Source organism: Halichoeres trimaculatus, unplaced genomic scaffold, assembly GCF_033239565.1.
Source record: "Halichoeres trimaculatus isolate MK-OKI-2021-1 unplaced genomic scaffold, fHalTri1.1 fHalTri1_scaffold_9, whole genome shotgun sequence".
NCBI classification, from domain to species: Eukaryota; Metazoa; Chordata; class Actinopteri; order Labriformes; family Labridae; genus Halichoeres; species Halichoeres trimaculatus.
Genome location: NW_027437188.1, coordinates 17,183,159 through 17,206,203, shown reverse-complemented (window position 1 = coordinate 17,206,203; position 23,045 = coordinate 17,183,159). Strand labels below are relative to the sequence as shown.

At 39.2% G+C, this 23,045-nt stretch overlaps 1 protein-coding gene across 1 annotated transcript; it reads right to left on the bottom strand.

Moving 5' to 3' along the window:
* Window positions 1–660: 660 nt before the first annotated feature.
* On the bottom strand, window positions 661–21,636 carry gosr1 (golgi SNAP receptor complex member 1). The gene is made up of 9 exons (XM_074679255.1): window positions 21,530–21,636; window positions 20,931–21,042; window positions 19,658–19,745; window positions 19,320–19,427; window positions 19,099–19,190; window positions 13,587–13,661; window positions 4,732–4,761; window positions 1,631–1,713; window positions 661–1,257 (listed from the first exon to the last, which is right to left on the bottom strand). The coding sequence occupies exons 1-9, from the start codon at window positions 21,561–21,563 to the stop codon at window positions 1,133–1,135; spliced, it is 747 nt and encodes a 248-aa protein (XP_074535356.1). The 5' UTR covers window positions 21,564–21,636; the 3' UTR covers window positions 661–1,132.
* Between the last annotated feature and the right edge of the window lie 1,409 nt (window positions 21,637–23,045).

Below are 23,045 nucleotides of genomic sequence, written 5' to 3'. Positions count from 1 at the left end.
TTCACTTTCTTAACATAAGGATGAGACTTAGAGTTATGTTTTGGCAGTTTCAAGCTTTTCTGACTATTTAACAAAAATAAAATAAAAATATACTTAAACGTGTGGGAAGTAACAGGAATTTAAACTGAACTGTGAACCTCAGCAGTGGACAAGTGATGAACTTACACATACTACAAGCTGTCATCAGAGTTGTTGCAGAAACAAGTGAAATATCTCCAAGTTGCTGAGCCACTATAGCTTAAGCTACTTTAGCTCTACTGAGCAGGAATTTGACCTACCAGTGTCAGTAACTTAGAGCATGCCCACATGGTTAAAGTTGACGCAGAAGACTATAGAACTGAGTTGAATAGATATGCCCTATGAATCAGCCCTTTGTCATTCTTTTTTTTTAGTATGCATCAGACTGATAGCCAATATCAGGATTAGACTTGTCCATTCATGCTAGTCAGTGATAATTTGTTTCATGATTTCCTTCATGTCTCCTCAGTCCTCTCAGCAGTTATGGTTTAAAACTCTAAAAAGCAGTATTTTGTCCAAGTTAGGTTAAAGGTTGTCTTGAATGTTACAAAAGTGGTACTGTGTTTTTATGACATAGAGAAGGCCCAAACATGTTTCAGAACACTTTCAATCATATATTTATAATTTGAAAAAGGTTCAGTAGCTAGTAGTGTCACACACTTCTTGCACATACTGATATGAATAATTTATTAATTCACATTTTACAGCCCACAATGAACTATCATTCCCACTCCATCATTTAAAAAGGACCATTCAACTAAAAATACTTCCACCAGTGAAAAACATAAAGCATCACACATTCCCGCCGTCTCTTCATAACTTCCTCAGTTTTAAGTGAGTTAATAGAATTTCTTTAAAATCATGTCTTATTTGTACTTCTGGTCTTCACTCGTGTTGATATGAAGAGGACGCCACCTTGGTCCTTCATTCATTCCACCACTAATTACAAGTTCAGTAGTTCATGTTGGTCCTCGTCTAAGAACTGGACCATTTCAGAGCCCATCTGCTCAAGGGGATCTCCAGAGTCCTCCCAATGCTGAGCTCAGTCTCTCAGGGGTCCCCTGCTACAAAAAGAGCAGATCAGTCCTGCTGCTTTAAAGATTTCAGCAGGTCCTCAGTGAAAGGCGTAAAGCAGGAGGAGGATGGTGCAGACGCCGATCACTGCTCCGAGGATGAGGGAGTCTCGCCTCTTCCGCAGGTTGATTCGTTGGATGAGGTTGTTAATTGTTGGGAAACGGTCTAGGAAGGTCGAGTTCAGGAAGTTTTAAATATTCTAGATCAAAATTCTTAACCCAAAGAAGTAAAAATAAATGCAAAATAACCTTTGTGGGATCCGTTTGCTAAGTAAAGAAAAACTTATTTTCTCAAAGTCAAAATTTGTCTCCCCCTATTTAAAGCTGAAGCCTTTTATTTAGTGGTTCTTTCAAGATTTGGTCACCACAAAATAAAAGTATATCTTGATAACATAAGCTGCTGACCTCACCCTCTCCTATTGAAACAAAAAGCCATTATTTGCTAATGAAAAGCAGAACAAGAGTGTAGGTTTACAGAGGGTGGAGATGATTCAACCCTTTAGCTATCTGCCACATGAAACACGCAGCATAAAGGATACTGGCCAGGGTATTGACCTTGCTTTGTATGGATTTCAGCATGCCCCTCTGGGATGTCATGTTCTCCTTTGTCGCCATGGCAATACTAAAAAGAAAGAGAGGTGAGTGGGGAAGAGAAAAAACACTGCATGTGGTCAATGGTAGTGTGGGATGTGGGATGTCTCTAACAGTGAGTGAGTCCAGGCTTGATTTGGGATTGTTATGGAAAGACATGAGCGTCTGGTTTGAAGGAAAGATGCAAAATTTTAAAAGCAATAATGACAAAAGAAAAATAGCCCTCTGCTAGTGCTGAGCAGTATAAGATCAGATCATATTTTTAATACTAAGGTGTCACGGCATATCACAGTATGTCTCTTATTCATCGTTGCACACTGAATAGCCATGCAGGATCAACAGTGTGTCTCTTATTATCTATGCACACAGGTGATTTACGCCTCACACACTGTCAGGGGTCTGCCATTATGATGCAATTAACAAAAGGTATTCTGATTATAGCTTGCAAGCTGGAGCTTTGCTAAACAGCTGAGAGGAGGAAATCTGCACTTAGAATTAGGAAAAGTGGTGGAGGATTAAAAAAAAAAGGAGCCAGTTACACACAAGAAGAACGTGTACCCAGGAGGGGTAGTGGTGTCTTCTTTCATGAGCACAACCGGGGCAGAAAACCATGGAGGTATTTGCTTACTTTTCTTGTTATACGCCGTGCCTCGAGCAAATTGTCAAACTGAAGTTGATCAATGGCTTTCAGTTCGAGTTGCTTTATTCTTAAACAGCTTCAGACTATCTTTCATTACTTACAGTCAAGAAATTAAAAACAAAATAATTCATGGGAGTTTTTTTTAACAACTGTTGAAAACTCAATGGCCACTGACACGATAAGCTGAAGATCTTCAATTTACAGGGTCACTGTTAAAACCGTTTCACCGGGAGCTGAAAGAGACACATTCACACTATCGAGTTCAAAGATGGCACCTGTCCGGGAGTTTTCAAACGAAAGTGAATCAGCTGTGAGTGAAAGAGTGACATTAAAACATGGCACATGCTCTACCAATAAGAAACTGCAGGCCCCACTCCCAAAGGTTTCTGGGTAACTATAACGATTGATTAATTGGTTTTGATATGCGCAAGAATGATAAACAGGTACTAACCAAGCAGCAACCTCCAGTCTAAGAATATGTGACAATGCTGCAGTGCTAAAATCTGCTGTTTCTCGAGTGTTCGCTTGAGGCTGGATCTAGAAGTACCGAAAGTCACATACACACCAAGCCAAAAAAAGCAGTTTTCACAGCAGAAATTAACCTATTTACAGGCTGGTTCAAAAAACGTCTCCTGTTCAAGGCGCTAATTTTACTACCGGCGCACTGTACTGGCATTTCTAACTCGGTATGTCTATGGTACTGACAGGTACAGTAGCTGTGTGAAGAGCTAGTAGCCCTGGTGTGAACTGTAAGTCATACTATCATGTCCTCCAGTGTCCCTTGAGAATGAGTGAGAGTCTGCTTGAGGAAGCTAGGTGTACAGTTGCTGTGATACCGTGCTGCACTCTCGTTCATAAACTTTGGCCTTAGCAACTTTCAGCACTGCACAGTGCAGCTGTGCTGTGTAAAAGAAAAGTCCCAGTTGAGTTACTTCAAAAAGCAGCTGATAAAACTATTTGTCACTCTGTGTCAGTCTTAACTTCACAGCAGGTAAGCACTGGGTGAGACAGCCCTTTAAGGAGGCAGTTTAAAGAAGCAGATACAAGACACAGCTTTTCCTCAGTGACAGACATTGTCGGGAGCAAGCTGGGAGGTGTGAGGATGGTGTAGGGTTGTGTGTGTGTTTAAGAGGGAGAAAGAGAGCATGGCATCTTCTGACAGTCTGCAGTCTTTTAGGGATCATGTTCTCCTCAGTCAGGAAGAATCACTTTGCTGACTCCAGCTGCTCCCACAAGCCGTTATCTCAATGTTAACCAGCTAAAGAAAAACACAGAGCTCAGAGAAAGAGATGCTCTTTACACACTCAAATCTGTACCTTTTGTGACAAAAGGAACCCAGCCAAGTAGAATCAAGGTTTCTTATTCACTAAAAAGAGCAAAAATACATGCAACTCTGCTGAAGGCTTGCAGATTATTGATGTGTTGATACAGACAGTTCTTTTTATTTTGCAATAAAAAATGTGTCAAAAAGCACCAGGCTGACTTGTCATGACACATTTATTAATGACCCACTATATTTACAGCCCCAACTTTTATCTTTCAAAACATTTTATGGCAGGAGTATTCAAATTTCTCCCTACCACGTATGAACCAAGCAGAAGTAGAAAATACAGCTTGTGTTGGAAGAATGTGCGATATTATCATGTTTTTCATTATGTTGATTAGTAGGTAGTAGCATTTTTCTTTTTACAGTGTTCAGTACAGCTTTTACTGATACTTTGGAGAACTTGAGCTTCCACTGGATTTAAAAAACCTACACCCTTTCTTATCTAGACAAAAAGACAAAAATTAAAAAGGCAAGAGGTGGAAGAGGACAAAGGGAAATGATGAAAGAATTTGGCATTGAAGGATGAGAAATAAATCCTAAACAACATATTAATCATTCGTTCTGCTCTGCGGGAGTGACAGGGATGGTGAGAAATTGATGACACCCATAAATCACTGTGTACAGGAGAGCTGTCCTGGGGTAGCACAAGTCCTGGCTTTGTTCATTTATGCATGGAGGATATATTCTAAGCAGCAGAAATCACACATTTGATACCGTGATAAACATCAAAGTCTCCTAATCCAATAATCAGTGGGGATTCAAATAAAATGGCTGAAAGCTCACCGATCAAAAGTCTGAGCAGATCTTGCAACCTTGATTTGGTGCTCTGTCTCGACAGTACCAATAAATCACTTTCAGATTTTACAGCTCTGATGTTGCTGAAGTCATTAATTTTCAGCCTGTTTTCTCTGAGACATGAAGGCGGCTTGAGAGTTTGTTTCTGCTGCTGCAGACTGACAGGTTTGAGTCAGGAGATCAGGTGGATGAGATGATTAAAAGTAGAAGGGAGGAGGGTTACATGTGCATCTATATGTCTATGTACATGAGTTTGCATAGGAGTAGGGGCGGAAAAAAAGTCTTACCTTATTGTGTCATCCATCAGCCTGTCTGAGCTGTAGAGGTGGGAGGGGGGTGGGGCAAAGAGAAAGGAGAGGTTTGTTATTACACATAAGGCAGCAAAGCCATGGAAAAAACCTGCACAGTAAAAGCAAATAACATCACAATCAATTCAGCATTGTGTATGCAGAACCTGATGACCTATTCTTTCATATTAACACTCATCAACTCACAGACAGTCACCAGACTGATGGGGCTAAACTGGATTTGGATTTTTGGACTGTCATTACCTTGTTGGTGTTTCTGAGTTATTTATTTCTGATATTTGCAGGGTACTGTAAGAGCTAGATTTGACCTGAGTGCAGCCTCATTTTGTCCTTCAAATCACTCAAACAAAACACATTTTGTCCCTGACACTGTGTCAAAAACACTTGACAGTATGAGACCAGTGAATTTTTTTAACCTCAGAAACATCGCAAACAAAATACTTGAGTGTCATGTTAATTTTTTTTATTATACCCATAAAAAAGTATGAGTCTTCCTTTATCAAAGAAAGTGAGTAAATACTTGTTTTTGCTCTACAGAGACTGTTAGAAAACATGTGCAAATAGACATAAAGCCCTAATGTTGTAAAAACCAGTGTGGTGTGTTGGGATGCTGATTAACAACAATGCTCTCAGATGGTCATTTCATAATTGGAATCAATTTAGATAAAGTTCCAAAGAATCAAACCAAGCTAAAAAAAAAAAACCCAGCAGTGATTAAGTTTCAGAGTCTAACATCAATTGGACGGCATCCACAACCTCGCTGCTATGCTCAATATGTTTCTGTTGAGCTCTAAGCACTCTCGAGTGTCAAACTAGAGTTGCAGGAAAGAAGAGAAGGAAACACTGTAGGGTCTTCATAGATTTCTTCCTGGATTTTATCCCCTTCAAACCACAACCATATATCTCCATCTACATCCCAAACATTACAATTACACCTCGGCAAGAGGATCTGAAAGATCTGACTAAACTTCCTGGTTTGGTCATCAATCAGAGCACCATTTCTAATGCCATGTCAGTTTATGATGATGGACATACATTCCTGTCTCCATGACAGAGTCTACTACCATCACTAACCTCTAAATCTAAAGGAAATAAATCATAAAGGGTGTTTCAGGACAAGCCTTGTCTTGACTTCCACAATGACAGCTGTTTGGTCATATGACCCACAGATAAAACCAAAACAAACAAGAAAAGACTGCATTAGGGTATTAGACATAATTCATGATGAATCCAAAGACCTTTAAAAAGACACTAGGCACTAGCAGCAGCTTTTATTTTGACCTGTGAGAGCAGAAAAGTGCACAGTGTTACCAAACAGCAACCAAAGATGGAATATGCCTGTAATGGATTTAAAATAGGGACAGTTTTTGGTCTGTAAAACACACAACTTCAAAAGCACCTTCTCAAACCATCTCCACATCCTCAACCTAAGCAATCCAAATAAAAAAAAAAGTTCACTAAAGTGATGAACCCAACAGCTGGTACAGAAAACCAGGTAGGGATGGGAATGGAAAACCGGTTCCTGTTGAGAATCTATAAGAAATGTTTCAATCCATTGATATCATTAGCCTTTGTGCTTAACGATTCCCTTATCAAATCTTTACATTGTGCTGGAGCCGCCAGGCCTTACGTCGACTAGTCTGCTGCAGCTATCTTGGCTTAGCACTTGGATAATGTTTCTCATGAAAACTCTGATTCAGGATTTTCAGCTTGAAGTTTTACCGCAGAACTGACTTCATAAAGAAATGTACATTACTCTTTCTCAGGAGATTCTTAATTGTATAAATCACTTTATTTACCAAAATAACAAAATAGCACAAGCCTGATGCTAATGTATATGGGAAACTGCATTGATATGCTAGCAGTTAGCATACAGTATATCTTCAGCTTCAGAACAGAATTTCAACTTTCATCACAGAAACATATCACATCAACTCTTTGTAAAAAAAATAATTAGAATTTCAAATGTCAAACGTTAACAGGCAATTGAAAGGCTCATGGCCGACTTTCTAACTGTGGAAAGCTTCCAAACAACTTAAACCATTGCTATAACCACTTTGAGACACTAGATGGCCTACTTGAATTTTTAATATATTACAACACAACATCACATCAGCATCACATTGTGTGCAATTTTTACCTGTTTCTGTATAGTTATGCCCAGAAATATCCAGACTCAGGGACCAATTACATTTTATTTACTTACAGTATAAACTCAATGAAATGTTGTTGACACAGAAAACCTTTAAAGCCACTTTCTGTACCAAGAAAATTCACAACAGGAATTGATAAGGGAATCGATAAAGAATCAGAGTGATAAGCAGAATCGATAAGGGCATCGGTATTGACAAAATGGTATTAATTCCCATCCCTAAAAGCAGGTGAGTTAACATAGAGGTTAAACTACAAGGCCAAAACATCAAAGGCAGCAAACAAAACCAAAGAGCCATCGGCAGCTTCTAAATAACATGATTGTGGACCACAGAGGTCACTTTGAAAGTCGTGATCTCTCTGAGGACAGACCTCTTTCTAGGTTATATATTGATGTAATTACTGTCAGACTGGTCCTGCTAATGACCTGTTATGTTAGGGTACTGCTCTCTGTCAGTGGACCCAAAGGAACTTATTATTATGGATGGTTTAAATTGCTGAAAACTAATCGTATATTACCTCATACAAGGTTTTACTTCCGTAAATACTCTTCACATATTCATTCATGTCTTTGGCAAGTGATACCGATAATTGTCTGCAGAGTGTAAGACTGTTCCTGTCAGAAATGTTTTGCCCATTAGAGCAGACACTTCATGGGCAACGCGCAGTCACGGTGTGGACTCTTCAGCCTTTTGTTCTTGGATGAAAGCATCGCACACAAGCACCAATCTGTGATTTGGCAGTACTTTGTGTTATCATATTTGTCTTAGTCACGCTGAAACACATTGATTTACATGAAATGATTCTGGGTGGGTGAAATGGGAATTATGGCTGGCACAAAATGCAGTATGAATGCTGGCAGGCAAACATGGCACAAGTGAATTTTAAAAGTCAGAGGATGCAGGCAAATAACAAGAAAAAAAGAGGAAGTTATGATGCAAAGAGCTGTGGATCGTGCAGTGTACAAAAACATAAGCATGTTGTCTCTTGCCAAATTCAAATACTTGGTAATTCTTTCAACCCTTTAAAATCTAATATCACATTTAATCCAGCAGTGCCCTCACAGAAGGGATGTAGGTGAAACAGAATTGAAGGAGGTATCAGGGAGAATTGAATGTTACTTTAGCCAGACAGCTATGGTCCTGAATCGATCAAAAACACCACTCTAGACAAACGACTGAAAGAGCAGTAAGCCTCAAGCTGTTCATCAGTCAGAGGTTGTCGCTCTTATAAATCACGTGCTGAGGAGAAAAAAGGGAAGTGGCTGTTTGCTGAAGTGAACTTGATTCATGGGATTTTTATATGCAGCATGGGCCAAAAAATGTGTGCTTTCCCTCATCCATCATCGAACCACAGCTGCATTGGGGAGGGTGATAGTGAAATCACAGTCGTGTTTAAGTAAATCTGTGGGTTTAGCCTTGAGTGGATGCTTTCTGTTCTCATTGGTCACTGGTGTTTTGCAGCAGTCATTAAATCGTTTGTTAGCTTAAAGCTGATTGCCTTTTCCAACATGATGAATCAACCTACCCTGCCCTCGCCCTTGCTCTCTGTGTCCATTCACAAACAGAAGCACAGAAATGCCTGCATCAGGAGTAAGTGGGAAAAGAAGATGCTTTAAAGCTGCCCTCTAAGAGAATTGCTCTGCCAGGTGGGTTCTGGGGCAACATGAAGGAGCAGAAGTGGCCGGGTAAACGTTAATTACATTGCCAGGGAAACAGTCTTGTTAATCTTGGCAGTAGGTACAGAACACCAACTGCATCATCAGCAAAGAGAGAAAACGGTCACAAATTAAAGCTCAGAGCAGATTCAGAATGAGCGTCTACAGATTCAAAGCTTTCGATGGGATGAATAACTTTCTTTAAGGCTGCTTTTAACAAACAGTTCTGTAAGACTTACATGAATATTACCTTGATAACCATCCAGGAGCAGAGCATAGAACTGAAGTAATCTCTAATGCTTCAGTAACGTTAATTTTTATGTTTGATATGCCTCTGGCAGAACCATTAAAGCTAACAAACTGTGCTAGATGCACTAGGTCAAACAGAGAGCATAAAGCACAATACCCAGAATCCGCTGTGCCCTTCTTTCCTTGATCACATTAGCCTAGCAAGAAACTGGCTGCTCAGACTGAACTTCTGAAAGTGGGATACACTGACTGAAAACGGGGTCTCCAACTGATGAGAAGATAGATAGATAGATAGATAGATAGATAGATAGATAGATAGATAGATAGATAGATAGATAGATAGATAGATAGATAGATAGATAGATAGATAGATAGATAGATAGATAGATAGATAGATAGATAGATTTGGATTTTCAAAGTAATACAGAGACCTATGATAGATTTATAAACACACCAATTCTGTTTTATTCTTTTCTTGATTACTGATTGCTAACTATGCTCAAATCTTTTTAGCTAAATTTAAGAGTATTTTCCTTTGTTCAACATTTTCTTAAAACGGTAAAACATCCATACTATATCTTGACTCAACTACCCAGGTTTAAATTGTCCCTGCTTAAAACCAACACCATAGCTGTGTATCAAAAAATCTTTTCAACAGGGGGATCTTCCTGGAGTGACCACTCCCATCACAGCTCTTACAACATGAACTCTTAATGGACCTTTCCATCCCTTGCTCTAGTTTATTTATGAACACTGATCTTTATTGCTCAGAGATGGAAAAACTGATATAGAATTGCAGAGGGATGAACAAAGGAAGACACAAGAAATTAGCTAGTTAGTAGGTTGTCCAACTCTACAGCATCAAGTTACAATTAAATTAAAACATCACTTAGGAAACATTCAAAAGTCTGTGCAGACACTGCAGTCACCACTCACCTGAGCAGAGCTGGATTCAGCTACAAATCAAAAGTAGTACATGCAAAACTCAAGAAATTTAACTGACCAGTTTTGCAAACGCTAATTTACCCTCAAAATGGAAGAACATCACTTTTAAAGAGGACTTGTTTTAGTGCTGTTCCTGGTCATTGATCTATTTTTCCTCAGGTGGTTAGGAGGTGAATCATTCAGACATTTAGACACAACCCAAGGTCTGACTGATGTGTAACTAAAACATCTACTCCACCACCGGAAAGGAAAAAAAAACTTGACAGGAAAATATCTCTAAAAGTACTCTATCTCAATCTGTTGATACAGCTCTGTTGAGGATGCATGCAGGCTGCTAACACTCCAAACATTTCACTCAGTTAAAACAACCTGGAACAGAGATTTCTTTTTGTTGTTATTTTATTTATTTTGTGTTCAGGAGTGATGAGTCTTGGCGGATGAAATTGCCAACATGGGTGCTTCATCTGCCAACTTGTCCTTGGATCACACAAACAGCCACAGTGTGCAAGCTCCCCAATTAAATTTCTCAAAATCCAGCCTTAAACCATTTTCAATACAGATAATATTAATTATTATGGAGGCTAACTTGCCATTGGTAAATTAGCCCTGGGTAGAAAAGGCTTTGGTCAAAACTACATAAAGCTCTGTGTACTACAGGCTAGACAAACACCTAGTTCAAAACAGATCATGGAAAATGACAGAAGTGAAACTTCCTCATTCATGAAACTGCCTACAGATAAAGAGAATTTTGACCCAAATCTCTCCTCTTATAATCGAGTATCTCTGCTCTTCCTCTGAAAAGACTTCAGATGATTGCTCTAGTTACATTTCAGCCTTATCTCTTCAGGCCCTCCTTCCTGTTTTATGGCTTTAATAGGATCAATCAACCGTAACACGATCCTCACATTTAGTCTCCTCTTCTCTCCTCCCTTCCCATCTTAGTCAATGGTCTAGGGAAGCCCTCTGATATGGGTTGTGGTTTTAAATGATGATCCCATTCTCTTTATACTGATAGATTTGATGGCACACGCCTGAGTTTGGCTGCTGGGAAAGACTGAGGAGACTATGAACAATGTGCGCGTCCTGTTCTTTTATTAACAATAATCAGTTTGGCCAGTGTTATAAATGAGAAAAAGATGTTTGTAATCTTTTTATTATTTGGAAATATCTTGCCTCTCTGTAGTTTGGCCAAGAAATAAAAATGGCACAAAGCTGATACAACCTACCATATGTCTTTTATTGTCAAGGCTTCTTTTTCTCAAGTCTACTAAAGTATCACTTGGCTCTGTCCTTTTAATTTATTATAAAATATCACAAGGCAACTTTAAACTATTTTTGAATTTGCCCTTGAGATGGAACAAAACAAAGCGGCTATATTCAAGCTTTATTCATTGGTTTATCAAGTTGTCTTCACATTGTGTAGCTACATCCCACCTATACAAACCTATCTGAAAAGTTCTCTATTATTTCCAAACCTCATATATAGTTTGTGTACTGATATGATGAAAACACATGTTAAAGGTCCCATATTATGCAAAAATCACTTTATTAAGTCTTAGTGAAATTTGTGGGTCTTTGGCTTTCCTCCCAGCCCACAAAATGTGATATTTAAAGACCAAATCTGTACTTAGTAGTGCTTGTGAATGTAAAATCCTGACTTAATACGAGCTGTTTGGATTTTGGGGATTTGCCGATGTCAGCAATTCCCTTTTTTGATCATTTAGGAGCAAGTCTGACCTGATTGGTCCACCAGAGCAGATACCCCTGAACCCCCTACCCGCTGCTGCTCCAGCAGCCATCACTGCCATCACTGCTTTGTTTTTGGCTGTAAACAGCCACATATAGTTCCATGCTCAAGCTTCCCCTCTCAGAAGAAAACAACACCAAGTGGCTGGAGTTCATTTATCAAGGAAATGTGCCAGCTACACTCAGTAAAACTGTGCATGTGTGTGCTAGTCACTTCACGGCTGACTGCTTTTCCAACTTTGGACAGTGCAACAGAGGGCTAGTGAATAGACTGGTCCTGAATCCAGGCGCATTACCAACCATCCGCCAACAAACCTCAGACCCTGGAAATGTGAGTATTTTAAATGCTGTGTGCTGTGGAGCAGATGTAAGAGCTTTTCCTCAGTGTCCCCCCTGTCTCTGTGTTAGCTTCAAGATGCTAACTTCAACTGCGGTTAGCCTGTTGTTTTAGCCTGTAATGTTAATTTTGATGGTTTCCAATTTCTTCCCTAGGTCACTTACTGCACACTTTTACTTACAACACTTCCAGTTTGTGTAGAAATCTTAAAAAGTGTTAAAGGAATGCCTTTGGTTTTGCAGATTTGGTTGTATTCTTTATTTTAGTATGACTATTATAATGACTAATGTCCATTTGAGTTTCCCTCCTATGAGTCACTCATTTATAACAATCAGTAGCCACCCCATGTCAGAGCACACAGAGTGAGGCTTGTTCAAACTAATACAGAGACTTTCGATGGACAATAACTAAAGTGTTATTCCTTCAAGTGGAAACTAACTTCCAGCAAAAGAGAGAATCAATCGGTGTGCTCTGTATTCACTGAATTATCCTCCAGCCCAGCAATGTTAAAAGGCTCTTCTGTGGGTTGTTTGGGTTTTGTTTTGTGTCGTGTTACAGAGTGTATGTGCCCTGCTGACATCCCATTTTTCTTTCCACAGTGGGTACTTTGCACACCTCCCTCACACACACGTACACACATGCAGATTTTGCTCACTCCACCACCTCATGCTGATCTGCAGAGCTTGAGAGTCAGCCAAATGTTAGTAGGATGCTGATGAGGTTTCTGGCAGAATATGGTTTGACCTACAGCGTCTTGTGAGAAGTCTGCTAAACTTTTACAGCTCAAATAAACAAGCTATGTTAAAAATTGATGATGTGTGTTAAGAATGTGTCTTTTTGGTCATATAGGGTAAAGTCTACAGATCCTTTCTCCAGAAAGTACTCAAATGTGATCTTTTGTATTTACAGTTTACAGTTTCATTTGTCCAAAGCCACATACAACACAAGCAAGACTTTAGACAGAAGGACAACATGGTTAGTGCAACAACAGTGCTACAAGTTATTCGGCTGCAGGTGCTGCCATTAAGTGCAAGTTTATTTTTTATTTATCTATTTATTTATTATTATTATTATTATGTATCAATTAATTAATTTATTTATTATTATTATTATTTATTTATTATTATTATTTATTTATTTATTTATTTTTTTTGGGGGGGGGTGCAATTATTAACAAGCCAACAACCCACAATTAATTGCTGCAACAGTATACCTCAATCTTCAACAAATTTCAGTAGTAGTGAAAAATCATAAGAGCTGAGTCTTAGACCTACTGACTAATTCTACCCCTGAGGGCAAAGAGAAGAAGCGCCAGCTTAAGTGCACCAGTGTTCCCTGAACAGATAAGTTTTCAGACATCTCTTAAAAGTAGAAAGGGACTCTGCGGATCGTATAGAGCTGGGTAATTCGTTACACCATTTAGGCACAACAGAGGAGAAGAGTCTGGCTAGTGATTTGGAGCCGCACTGGGCTGGGATTTCTATTTAATCATAAAACACACTTATTTACCAAGACGGATTTTAGGTCTGCTTGAGAGTGACAGAATACACAGATAACATGCGAAGAAGTGGCACAGGGAGCCTCAGCGACAGTAGTGAGCTCCTCTGGTGTTAGTTGAAATGGCTGTGCTGCACAGCCAAAGCACCAAAAGTCATTTTGGCCTGAATGTGTGGAAAGGAAGTACAGATCTGAAATGCAAAAGCCAACAAACAAACCAAGAAATCATGATGGCTTCAGATTCAAACTTACTTTCTCAGGTGCTCATGCTCCTTTAAAAACAGCTCTGTTCTTCTGTTGTTGACCCCAGAGCCGCTCTTGTATGTCCTGAGAAGGAAAAACAGATAAGTATACAAACTTTCACTTTAAAAAAGCAAGGCCATATGCAACTATGTTTTGGCATATTCCCACAGAAGATGGGCAGGAGACCACACATGTGGTCCTGCCAGTCTGCACATAAGGGTCCAAATGAAATGCTGACTAAAGGTGTGCCAAGTTACACAAACTTCAAAGACTTGAGGTTTCATATCTTTATCTCACTAGCTCACTGTGGCTTCCTCTTCTTTTCCTTGGTATAGGATATCTGATCCACGGCTGAAAAGCCCTGATAAAAGTGCTGCGTAGACTGATGTCATCAATAACACCAGGCGCCGATACCACTGCTCCTCCTGCCTGAGCTTTACAGTAAAAGCCTTCTTGTGGTTCACCAATGGAAAGCTTTTAATGTGAAGTGAGCAGCCGGATGTAATCTGTTTGCATTATCAGTAACTTAACACATGAAATAATCACTGGCATGATGGTAGTGGAAAGAGAGTTTACTACAGCTTTAAGGATGGGGTGGATGAGGATTGTGTTGCCAAGTAGAACCACACATGCAGCAAACTGGATAATGAGAAAGATGGGAGAATTGATCCTTGATTGTGGGCATTATAGATGTGATAGACCTCTGGTGTTATCCATACACTGCAACACACAGTCTCAGGTTTTCAAAGCAGCGGAAAAGAAGCAGCAATAAACGAGCAATCTGGTAGCATAGCAGTTGAAGAGAATGGATTGTTGATATTGCTCATAGGGCTGACATGTAACAACCATTTTTCTTCGATTGATGCAACTCGAGCCATCAGCGTCCCCGAACAGCTGACTCCAAGTGCTCTCCTGGGTTTCTTGCTATTTAACACAACCCCACCCTCTGTTTGGGAGGCAACAACATAAACTGCAAGAGAGGAACAGGGAAGTTGGAAATGCTACATTATGCACACATATAGTCAAATATGCCTGCTTCATCCCCGTTGAGCCATCTAAAGTGGCTGAATGGAAATACTATACTATGTCTTGTGCACGAGCTGGCCGCATCACCAGCCTAGTTGGTGCGTCAACAACTGCCTGTATTGACAGCCAGCCTCCCGCTCCAGCAGGGCTTTTTAAAAGGGCACCGGTGTAAATCACCAGCTGGCTGTCATTTTTGTTGCTGACATTTAGAATCAAACAGGGGTAGAGGGAGGTGTGTGCGCAATGCTGCTCCATCCTGCTGTGGGGAATGCAGCTGAATGCGTACGTGCGTGTGTGTATGTGTGTTACACTATGTTTTGCTGACCTAGTGAAAGATATTGATACAGCGTTTGACAGATTGTCATTTTCCTCGTTTAGGTGCTTGAACAACAGAGACAGTGGGCACTGGTTCTTTTAATCAGTATGGATTTTGAGTATTTGCAGCATAAACAAAAGTGATGCACATTAAAATGTAGAATGGATAGCCCCAGGTTTGCACCATATCTAAGATCTCTACTGCCCTCTAGCTGGATATAAAAGATAATGGTAAAGCTGCAGCAAAAATCTCATGAATGGCTTCAAATTTTAGAATGCAACAACTGATCTTGACATTTTGTTTTCTACTTGACAAAAAAGTACTTTATTCCTCTGCCCCATGTCGTAAGGGCCTGAATTCTCTACTGATTACTCTCAGTGGGATAGTACTCATTGTTCTACTGTGGGGGAATATCTTCTATGTTTTTAATTCTTACACAAAATAAGCTGATATTTTGTCTTTTTCTTCATTGCACTGCAAAGAACTGAAATCTTTTTAAGTGTTTCTGTCTTATTTTCAGTAAAAATGTCTTTTTAGACTTGATATGAGCCACATTTGCCTGACCAGTCCAGAAAAATGTCTTATTTGAAGTTCTTTAAAAATGAAAAGGAGGTCTTAACTGCCTTCAACAAGTAAACAAATCTGCCAGTGGGGTAAAAAGAATGTGCCTGTATGAAGACATTATTCCAATCTTGACGAGCATATTTCTCTTACCCCACTGGCAGATTGTTATACTTGTTACAGGCAGTTTCAACCTCATTTTTGTCTTTAAAGAACTAGAAATAAGACATTTTACTGGACCGGTCAGGTTAAGGGGGCTAATATGAAGTTTAAAAAGATCTTTTTACTAAAAACACAAGAAAAACACTTGATAATCAGTCTTTGCAGTATGGTGGCTGCTTCATATGCTAAAAGTTTTCAAGAGATAGTTTTCTAAATGAATAGCCAGTCTTTAGGCTACAAATATTTCCAAGTCCCACCTTATTACTATCCTGTCCCCATCAGCAGATAAAAGTAAGGGCTAATCCTCTTTGAAATAAACAGTTTTATGTAAAGCGTGACTTCAGGTCTCTGAACTATGCCACAGCAGCAGCAGCAGCATGAGTTTCAGTCTACCTGTTCGTTCAGATCGTTCTCTCATTAGACGCCCCCTGGCACATTAGTCATTGTTTGGCTGAACACAGGGTCAACACCTTGACTCATTGAGATGCATTGCATTCATCAGCACTGAGCCTGTTAGCAGGGTCAGTGGCACTACTTAGCGAGGGGATTTAATGAGAAGTAGCTTGTAGTGCTGACCTCACAGGGTGTTACTGAGTGGGTATGCAGGTAAAATAGGATCGCTTGTTTGCAGCATGACTTTGAATGATTATTAGAGTGTAATGGCTTGGAGGTGCATTGATCCAAACAGTTTAGAAATGGATTACTTTGAGAAATACAATAACTTGTGGGAGAAGAAAAAATAGCAGGGCAAGACAAGACAAAGAACACTGTTACAGTGCTGGTTTCTTCTCAACTCAGTTTTATGGAAGAATGGAGGTTAATCCAACAAAGATGGCGTTATTGCACACCCCTAGAACTAGAGGAACAACGATTATCTGATAAATGGATTTTATTGGTCCAAAGAGGCCGTTGTTTTAATTAAGACAAGGGTCAAGTCCCTGTAAATGTGTAAAGTGTCAAGTAAGTAAAAGCTTTTATGGGCAAGGTATTGGCTCAGTTTGATCAACAGATTCACAAGACACTCCACAGGCAGCAACAGCAGCAGGCAACACTATTTATAAGGGGCTGGTTGACTCAAACTTCGATCATTATATGTCACTACTACTACTGATATAAACTGAAACAATGCCTGATCTCTGCCATGTGAGTGAGGGCAACTGCCCCTTTCCTGGCCTTTTCAAACAGCCAGTCAGGGTAAGCCTGTATGTTATTAGCCAATCACAGCAACCCTGTGAAAACTTGTCCCATTTGGCTTCTACATGACTTGTGTCAGCAATGTTAGTTAGACTTGTAGGTAGGCTGCATTCAGACCTATCAATACCATGAACTGCAACTGAAATATCTAAAGTTATCTTTAATTAAATTTTGTCAGCAATAATGAGAGTTTTTGGGGGTAAATTAAGAGAGTCTTTCATGTCTGTTCCTCTCCCCCTCACATTGGTGGATTTGTGACCTAGGCTGGCTGTGCAGGACACACCAGTTTCAATCTACTTTCATGGTTTTATATTAGCAAGCAGAAGAAAGACTTTTTTCAGGTTCAGGTTACTTTATTTGTACTTGTAGATTTGTTTGGCTGGCAGTGAGGTTACTAAAAGTAGGGGTAGAAAAAAAATCAAAAATCAATATTTCACATATTTTTTGTTCAACAATATCAAAAACAGGACTCTGTCAAAAAAATCTTTTTTTTCAAATTCAGATTCTTAATTTCAGTCTTTGCTTATAAACTAGATTGGAAAAAAGTTAACACTTTTCTCCAGCAGAGGGCGAAACGTTTCTCTCTGACTCACATGATGTGCATTTTATGCCTTCTGATATAGTCTGTAGACATTATCATCATCATGTAACTTTTTCACATGGCCTGGCGTTAAAAAAAACAAACTAAAAATCTAGGCCTGTCACGATAATCAATAAATCAATCAACCGAACGATAAATAAAAATGTCCTTGGTAAGTTTGTCAGCCTCGATAAACTGACACGTGCATGCATGTTTGTTTTCCTCCTCTCTTTCGACCAAAGAGGCTGAATGAGAAGATGGCTCAATATGTCTATCTTTCCTAACATCGGGGTGCATAGGTTCTATAGCGGATTTAGCGGATTTATAGCAGAATGAGCATCTGTCAAAAATGCGATCTTTGGGGTGAAGACGGGGCTGCTCACACGTACACACGGAGAGAGCTGAAGTGAGCGTCCTGGGGGGTAAGGAGGAAACACACGCTAATATGAGTGATGGCACCAAAGATACAGTTCTTAAGCTGCCTGCCACAGCCCCAGTGTGGGAATATTTTGTTTTTATCAGAATGAACAGTGTGAGCTCATGAACACCAACAAGCTGATATGTCACATTTGTTTGAAAATAGTGGCGATGAAGAAGAAGAAATTAAATTAAATTAAAGTTTCTTGCTTTTGATATGGTGTACTCGCTTTATTAACCCATTTATCATGATTACATCAATAAAAAAATTGAAAAAAAAATCGAAATAATATTTGACAATAATATCGTTTATGGGCAATAATATTTTGGAAAATTATCATCTAGCAAAATTTATTATCGTGACAGGCCTATAAAAATCACAAAAATCACAAATATCCATGAATCTAAAGAAGAATCTTCACATAACAAAGAATTTAAATCAAATTGATCCCCCAAAAATCATGACAGATTTGAATCGCAAGAATAGCATATCGTCCCAGCCCTAGTGAAACAAGCAGACTATAGGCTGGACAGCTTTTCTCTGTCTATTGGCCATCGTATTTGGAAAACTTTTAGACATTTAATGTAAAGGGTTCTGGTTAGGGTATCTTTTTAGTGAAGTATACATTTTTGTATGGTTAAGAATCCACAGCTTCATAAGACAAAGATCAGATAAGAAGTGAAAGTGAGACAGATGGAACATCCGGGGGGCATCTGCAGGCCATCTGCATGCTAGAGGTGGATCAATAGGAAACCTGCAGTGCTCACTGTATGCTCACTACTGCGTCTTACAGATCAATAAGCCATTACATAAAAAAAACGACTAGAGCCACAGTCTGGGGGCCTCCACCCTATTTCAATACACTCACTCACCACTGAGCCAATGTGTGAAGGGGACACACTTTCTCAATGCAAGGCCAAATAGGCTATGAATTATTTTAGGGTTAATGGCAAACATTTTTCAAGAGCTTGCCGGGTGGAAGTCAAGTAACAGCTAATCCTTTACAGACACATGACACAGAAGCGCTGTGAATAATATGTGGTAGTTTATTTTACTCCACAGCCACCAGATTAAACACTAGAAATGAATCATTCAGACTTAAGCTGCCATCTCATTACTCCGCCTTCACTCAACAATTTAATCAATAAGCTGTCAATAGCTCTGTGTGAAAAACGAGCCGCCGAGATAATTAAGATGAATAATAAATAAAGTAAACTAGCTGAAATAAATAAATAAATACACGGTGTTGTGACTGAATACTCACTCAATGTCTTTCCTGACAGACCCAAGCAGGTCTTCTCGTTCCCGGATGGCCAAGAAGTTGCCTTTGGTTTTGTGAAATTCATGTGTGTAATCCTGCAGATAAAACATTTAAAGAGAAAATATTAAAGGTTGCAAGAAATACAAAACCTGAAGTTCCTTTTAGTCAAATAAATGAGTGAGGGTACTAAAAGGAAAACAATTGAGAACATAAAGTGGGCAAACCTGTAAAATGTCTCTGTGTCTCTGCAGTGTGTGCATAAGTGCAGCATTGTGGGATGTTGTTCCCGAGGCGTTGGTGTACTCCGCCATCTTGTCATTAATTGCAGTCAGCTGGCAATGAGACAGAGTTGATTCAAAGATGAAAAGAAAACACATCTTATAATTCTTAAATGTCTTTATCAATCCTGTAAAACATTTAAGAATTATGGGTCCAAAGCAAACCAGGAGGACACCTGCAGTCTTGTGATAAAAGGCACGAGCCTTGACATAAATTCAGAGCTGTTCTTTTCAATCTTTCTGCAGACCTTCCAGAACTCACTAGTCCATGAGAATTTACTCACTTTGGCAAGAAGCTGCTCAATCTCCACTGACATGGTTTCAAACATCCTGTCCTGGGTGGAGTTGTTTAGCAGTGGGGTTGTGTCTGACCTTCAGAGGGGAAACAAAGAAAAGAGAACAACTGAGGAGATGCCTTGAAGCTGCTTGCTCGCACTACCTGTTTTTGGCCTGGTACCATAAAAGATGTATGGTTGTACTAAATTGGGTGGGGATTTGCATGTTTATTTAGCTAAATGAAATGTTTAAGTTTTGCACCAAAACTTGACAGAAAAATGTTGTACTCCGATAAAATCACACTCACTAGGGTTCAGAGAGTGGAATCTTTGTGGGAAATAATCTGATTAGATCAAAATAAAAACTAGGAATAACTTGTATCTGACTCAAGGATAATTTTTGCAGCAGTCAAACACAGCAATCAAAGTAAGATTGACTTACAAATGATCTTTTTAGAAAAATTACATCAACTATTTCGAGTTTCTGAGCTTGTGATAATCAAGTGTACAATGATGCATTAGTATAGCTATGCACAGGGTCTTGTGCCTCTATATGCATTGTTCTTAACACTTCCTTCCTGAAGGCAACACTTTCCTGTGGTAGCAATTCCCCCAAAATACCCTATACGACCACTACAGCACAAGCTACTCTGAGAACTTCATGATCCTCAACATTGTAAAATAAGGATAGGAATACTGCAGTTTTCAGTGAGGAAAAAAAATTACAGTACCATATATCAATACAATATGTGATCAGAAAAAAATCCTCCTATCTATCTTAAGTATTAAAAATGTACCCTTTGATTTAAAGCTGTTCATGAGATTGAATTACTTTTAGGCAGCACCTTACAGTAAAACCATTAAAAACTTGTTTTCAGAATGTTACAAAGTTTATGAACCCACAGCTGTTGCTCAGAACTCAGTAATCCAAAAGTGTATTGCTCTACACAAACACCCAATGTAGTCCACTTTAAGCAAACTATTATAAGTACAATGGAAAACAGATGAACAATAAATTTGTGTGTGTTTAATTTCCTTCATCTCTACACTTATCAACCACATTCAGTAAACATCCGGGTTGGACTGTGTCTCTCTCTAAGTGTACTCTTGCCTTGGCGTACAAATAAGTGGTTTGACTTGCTTTGAGGTATCAGTGCAGTTTGAATGCGAGCTACCTTTGCCTCACCACTTGTAAATACCCTCTGATATGCATGACTGACAGGCATACTTTAGCCCTGGGTGGTTGTTAATTCTGGAGGGGTGACAGAAGGTATTATCTTACGTGTCTCCTCGACGTCCATCCCTGGAGCTGCTGTAACTGGTGCATAGTTTACTGAAGGAGACCAACTTCAGATCGAGTTCATTTTCCAACTGTCTGGCCTGCTTTCGCAGATCTGTAACACAAGCACATATTGCTTCAATGCAAGCTTCTTTATGTCACTGGTTAGTTTGGAAAGTAGAAGCAGTGACAACGTTAACAGCAATCCTTAATAAACTAAATTACTGAAGAAAGCTGGACGACATCACTTCCTTCCACATTATTAGGGAGAAAACAAAGCCACTCTTTCAACTTAAATACTGCCATCTTATTATTCGGGTATCTGGCGCTAGAGAGTGTTGGTATATGTCAGGTAACCCGTTGGGAAGGTGCGGCACAGATTTAACAGATTAGGGAGTAACGTTGACTTGCATGGCGTTGTGTTAGCTAGCTTGAAAGGGGCTAGTCGATGTGGAGTCACGTAATGAGTTTGAATCTTTGGCGAATGAGTCGAATACGACACCAACCGACTCTGGAAAATTAAATGTCCAATTATAAACACTTAGACGAATGCCACAGTAGTCATTGTAGCCGGAACATTGCGTCAAATGTTGCTCAATTACCTTCCCAATAGTTGCTGCCTCCAATTCCTGCCATCTTTGTTGTTCTGGGACGTCACCAAGTTCCGGGGTAGGTCACGTGTCAGTGAGAGACGTCGCCGCTGAACCAATAGCAGAGAAGAGCTTTAACGCCCTCAGTTTAGCCTCTCAGGCAAAGACACCACATGATTCAACAATGAGCACGGCGCATTTACTCAACACAGACCACATAAACAATCAGAAAAACACTGAGTTGATTAACTAAGGGATGAACCATTACTTGTGGGACTCCTTAATGCAGGTTATGAGATTGTGGGTGTTTATTACAAAGAAGTTCGGATCTATAAACATATCTAACCCCAATTGTTGTTATCTTCCGTCGTTTTAAATAGTTTTGCAGTATGTTAACTTTTCAGCTTGCTGACATATGTGAAGCCCCATAACACAAAGCTAGCTATAAAACAAGAGACAGTATTTGCCAGTAGTACTTCAAATACCATGGAAAATGTTCATGAAAAAAAAAAGGTTAAACTGGCCTTATTCAAAATGTATCGTATGTATGATAAATGTAATCTATAGTGGCACACGTGATTTGCTGCCTGAGTTCTTGTTCTATATTTTAAGAGTCACAAGTAATTTTTTTGTTTGGCATGTGTTAGCATATGCATACTGGTGTTGCCAGTAGTCACACGAAAAGTTACTCTTCTAAATGCTTCCTTGTGGTCCTAGATAATTTCCCCCAGATCACGGCAGCCGATTTTAATGACTGCAATTGTTTCAGCAACACAAAGGCATGTCAAAGGAGTGGTGTTTACTCTTGATATTTTTACTAAAGAGACTGAAAGTAGCCCTTTTTTATCACACTGAGCTTATGTTTAAAGCAGAAGACGGTTGTGAAGAGATGTTCTGATAATAACATATGAGTAAACACTGCTTTGTAGGCACACACTTTGGTGTAAGAAAAATTAAGACTACAAATCAATCGTTATAGAATACAACTATGCTTTTCAATTTCATCTCAGAAATTTTGTGACAGAATGCATCTAGCACTGGTGTAAGTTGTGCGCTTTTCTGCCCTCAGGTGGTGAAGGAATTATATAACATTCTCATTCTGAAGCTCCCATCCCCTCTCACCCTGTCAAGTAAACCTTCAAGTAAAATGGAGGTGAAAAAAAGTATAGACTAAAATTTCATTACTTCTGCTTAACAAAATGTACCTGTAATTTTTTGAAGGAGGATTAACATAATCACTTTGCTCATGAGCATATTTTTTGTCCTCTTTCCCCTCAACAAGAAAGCAAACACAATGATGAACAATTTATGTAATGCAGAGTAATTCTCACACGCAATAGAAAAAAAATTAATAATGAAATATGTAATCTTCCCATCTTACCTTTATATATTTAAATTAATAACTGATGTAATCATCCCACTTAGGAAATGACTAACAGGCTGGTAGCTTCATTTCTTGCAAAATACCTCCTGAGAAATTTAGAAACATTTATGACTTGATGTAAAAATGTTGCATCATTAATGTCAA

What these genes read in the sequence shown, in the direction of transcription:
- gosr1 (XM_074679255.1), bottom strand. Translation starts at nt 21,563, where the DNA reads ATGGCAGGAATTGGAGGCAGCAACTATTGGGAAG. An exon ending in GACACAGAGACATTTTACAG is followed by an intron (nt 19,191 to 19,319) that starts GTTTGCCCACTT and finishes TTTTATCTGCAG; the next exon opens with GATTACACACATGAATTTCA. An exon ending in CTGATGGATGACACAATAAG is followed by an intron (nt 1,714 to 4,731) that starts GTAAGACTTTTT and finishes CTTTCTTTTTAG; the next exon opens with TATTGCCATGGCGACAAAGG.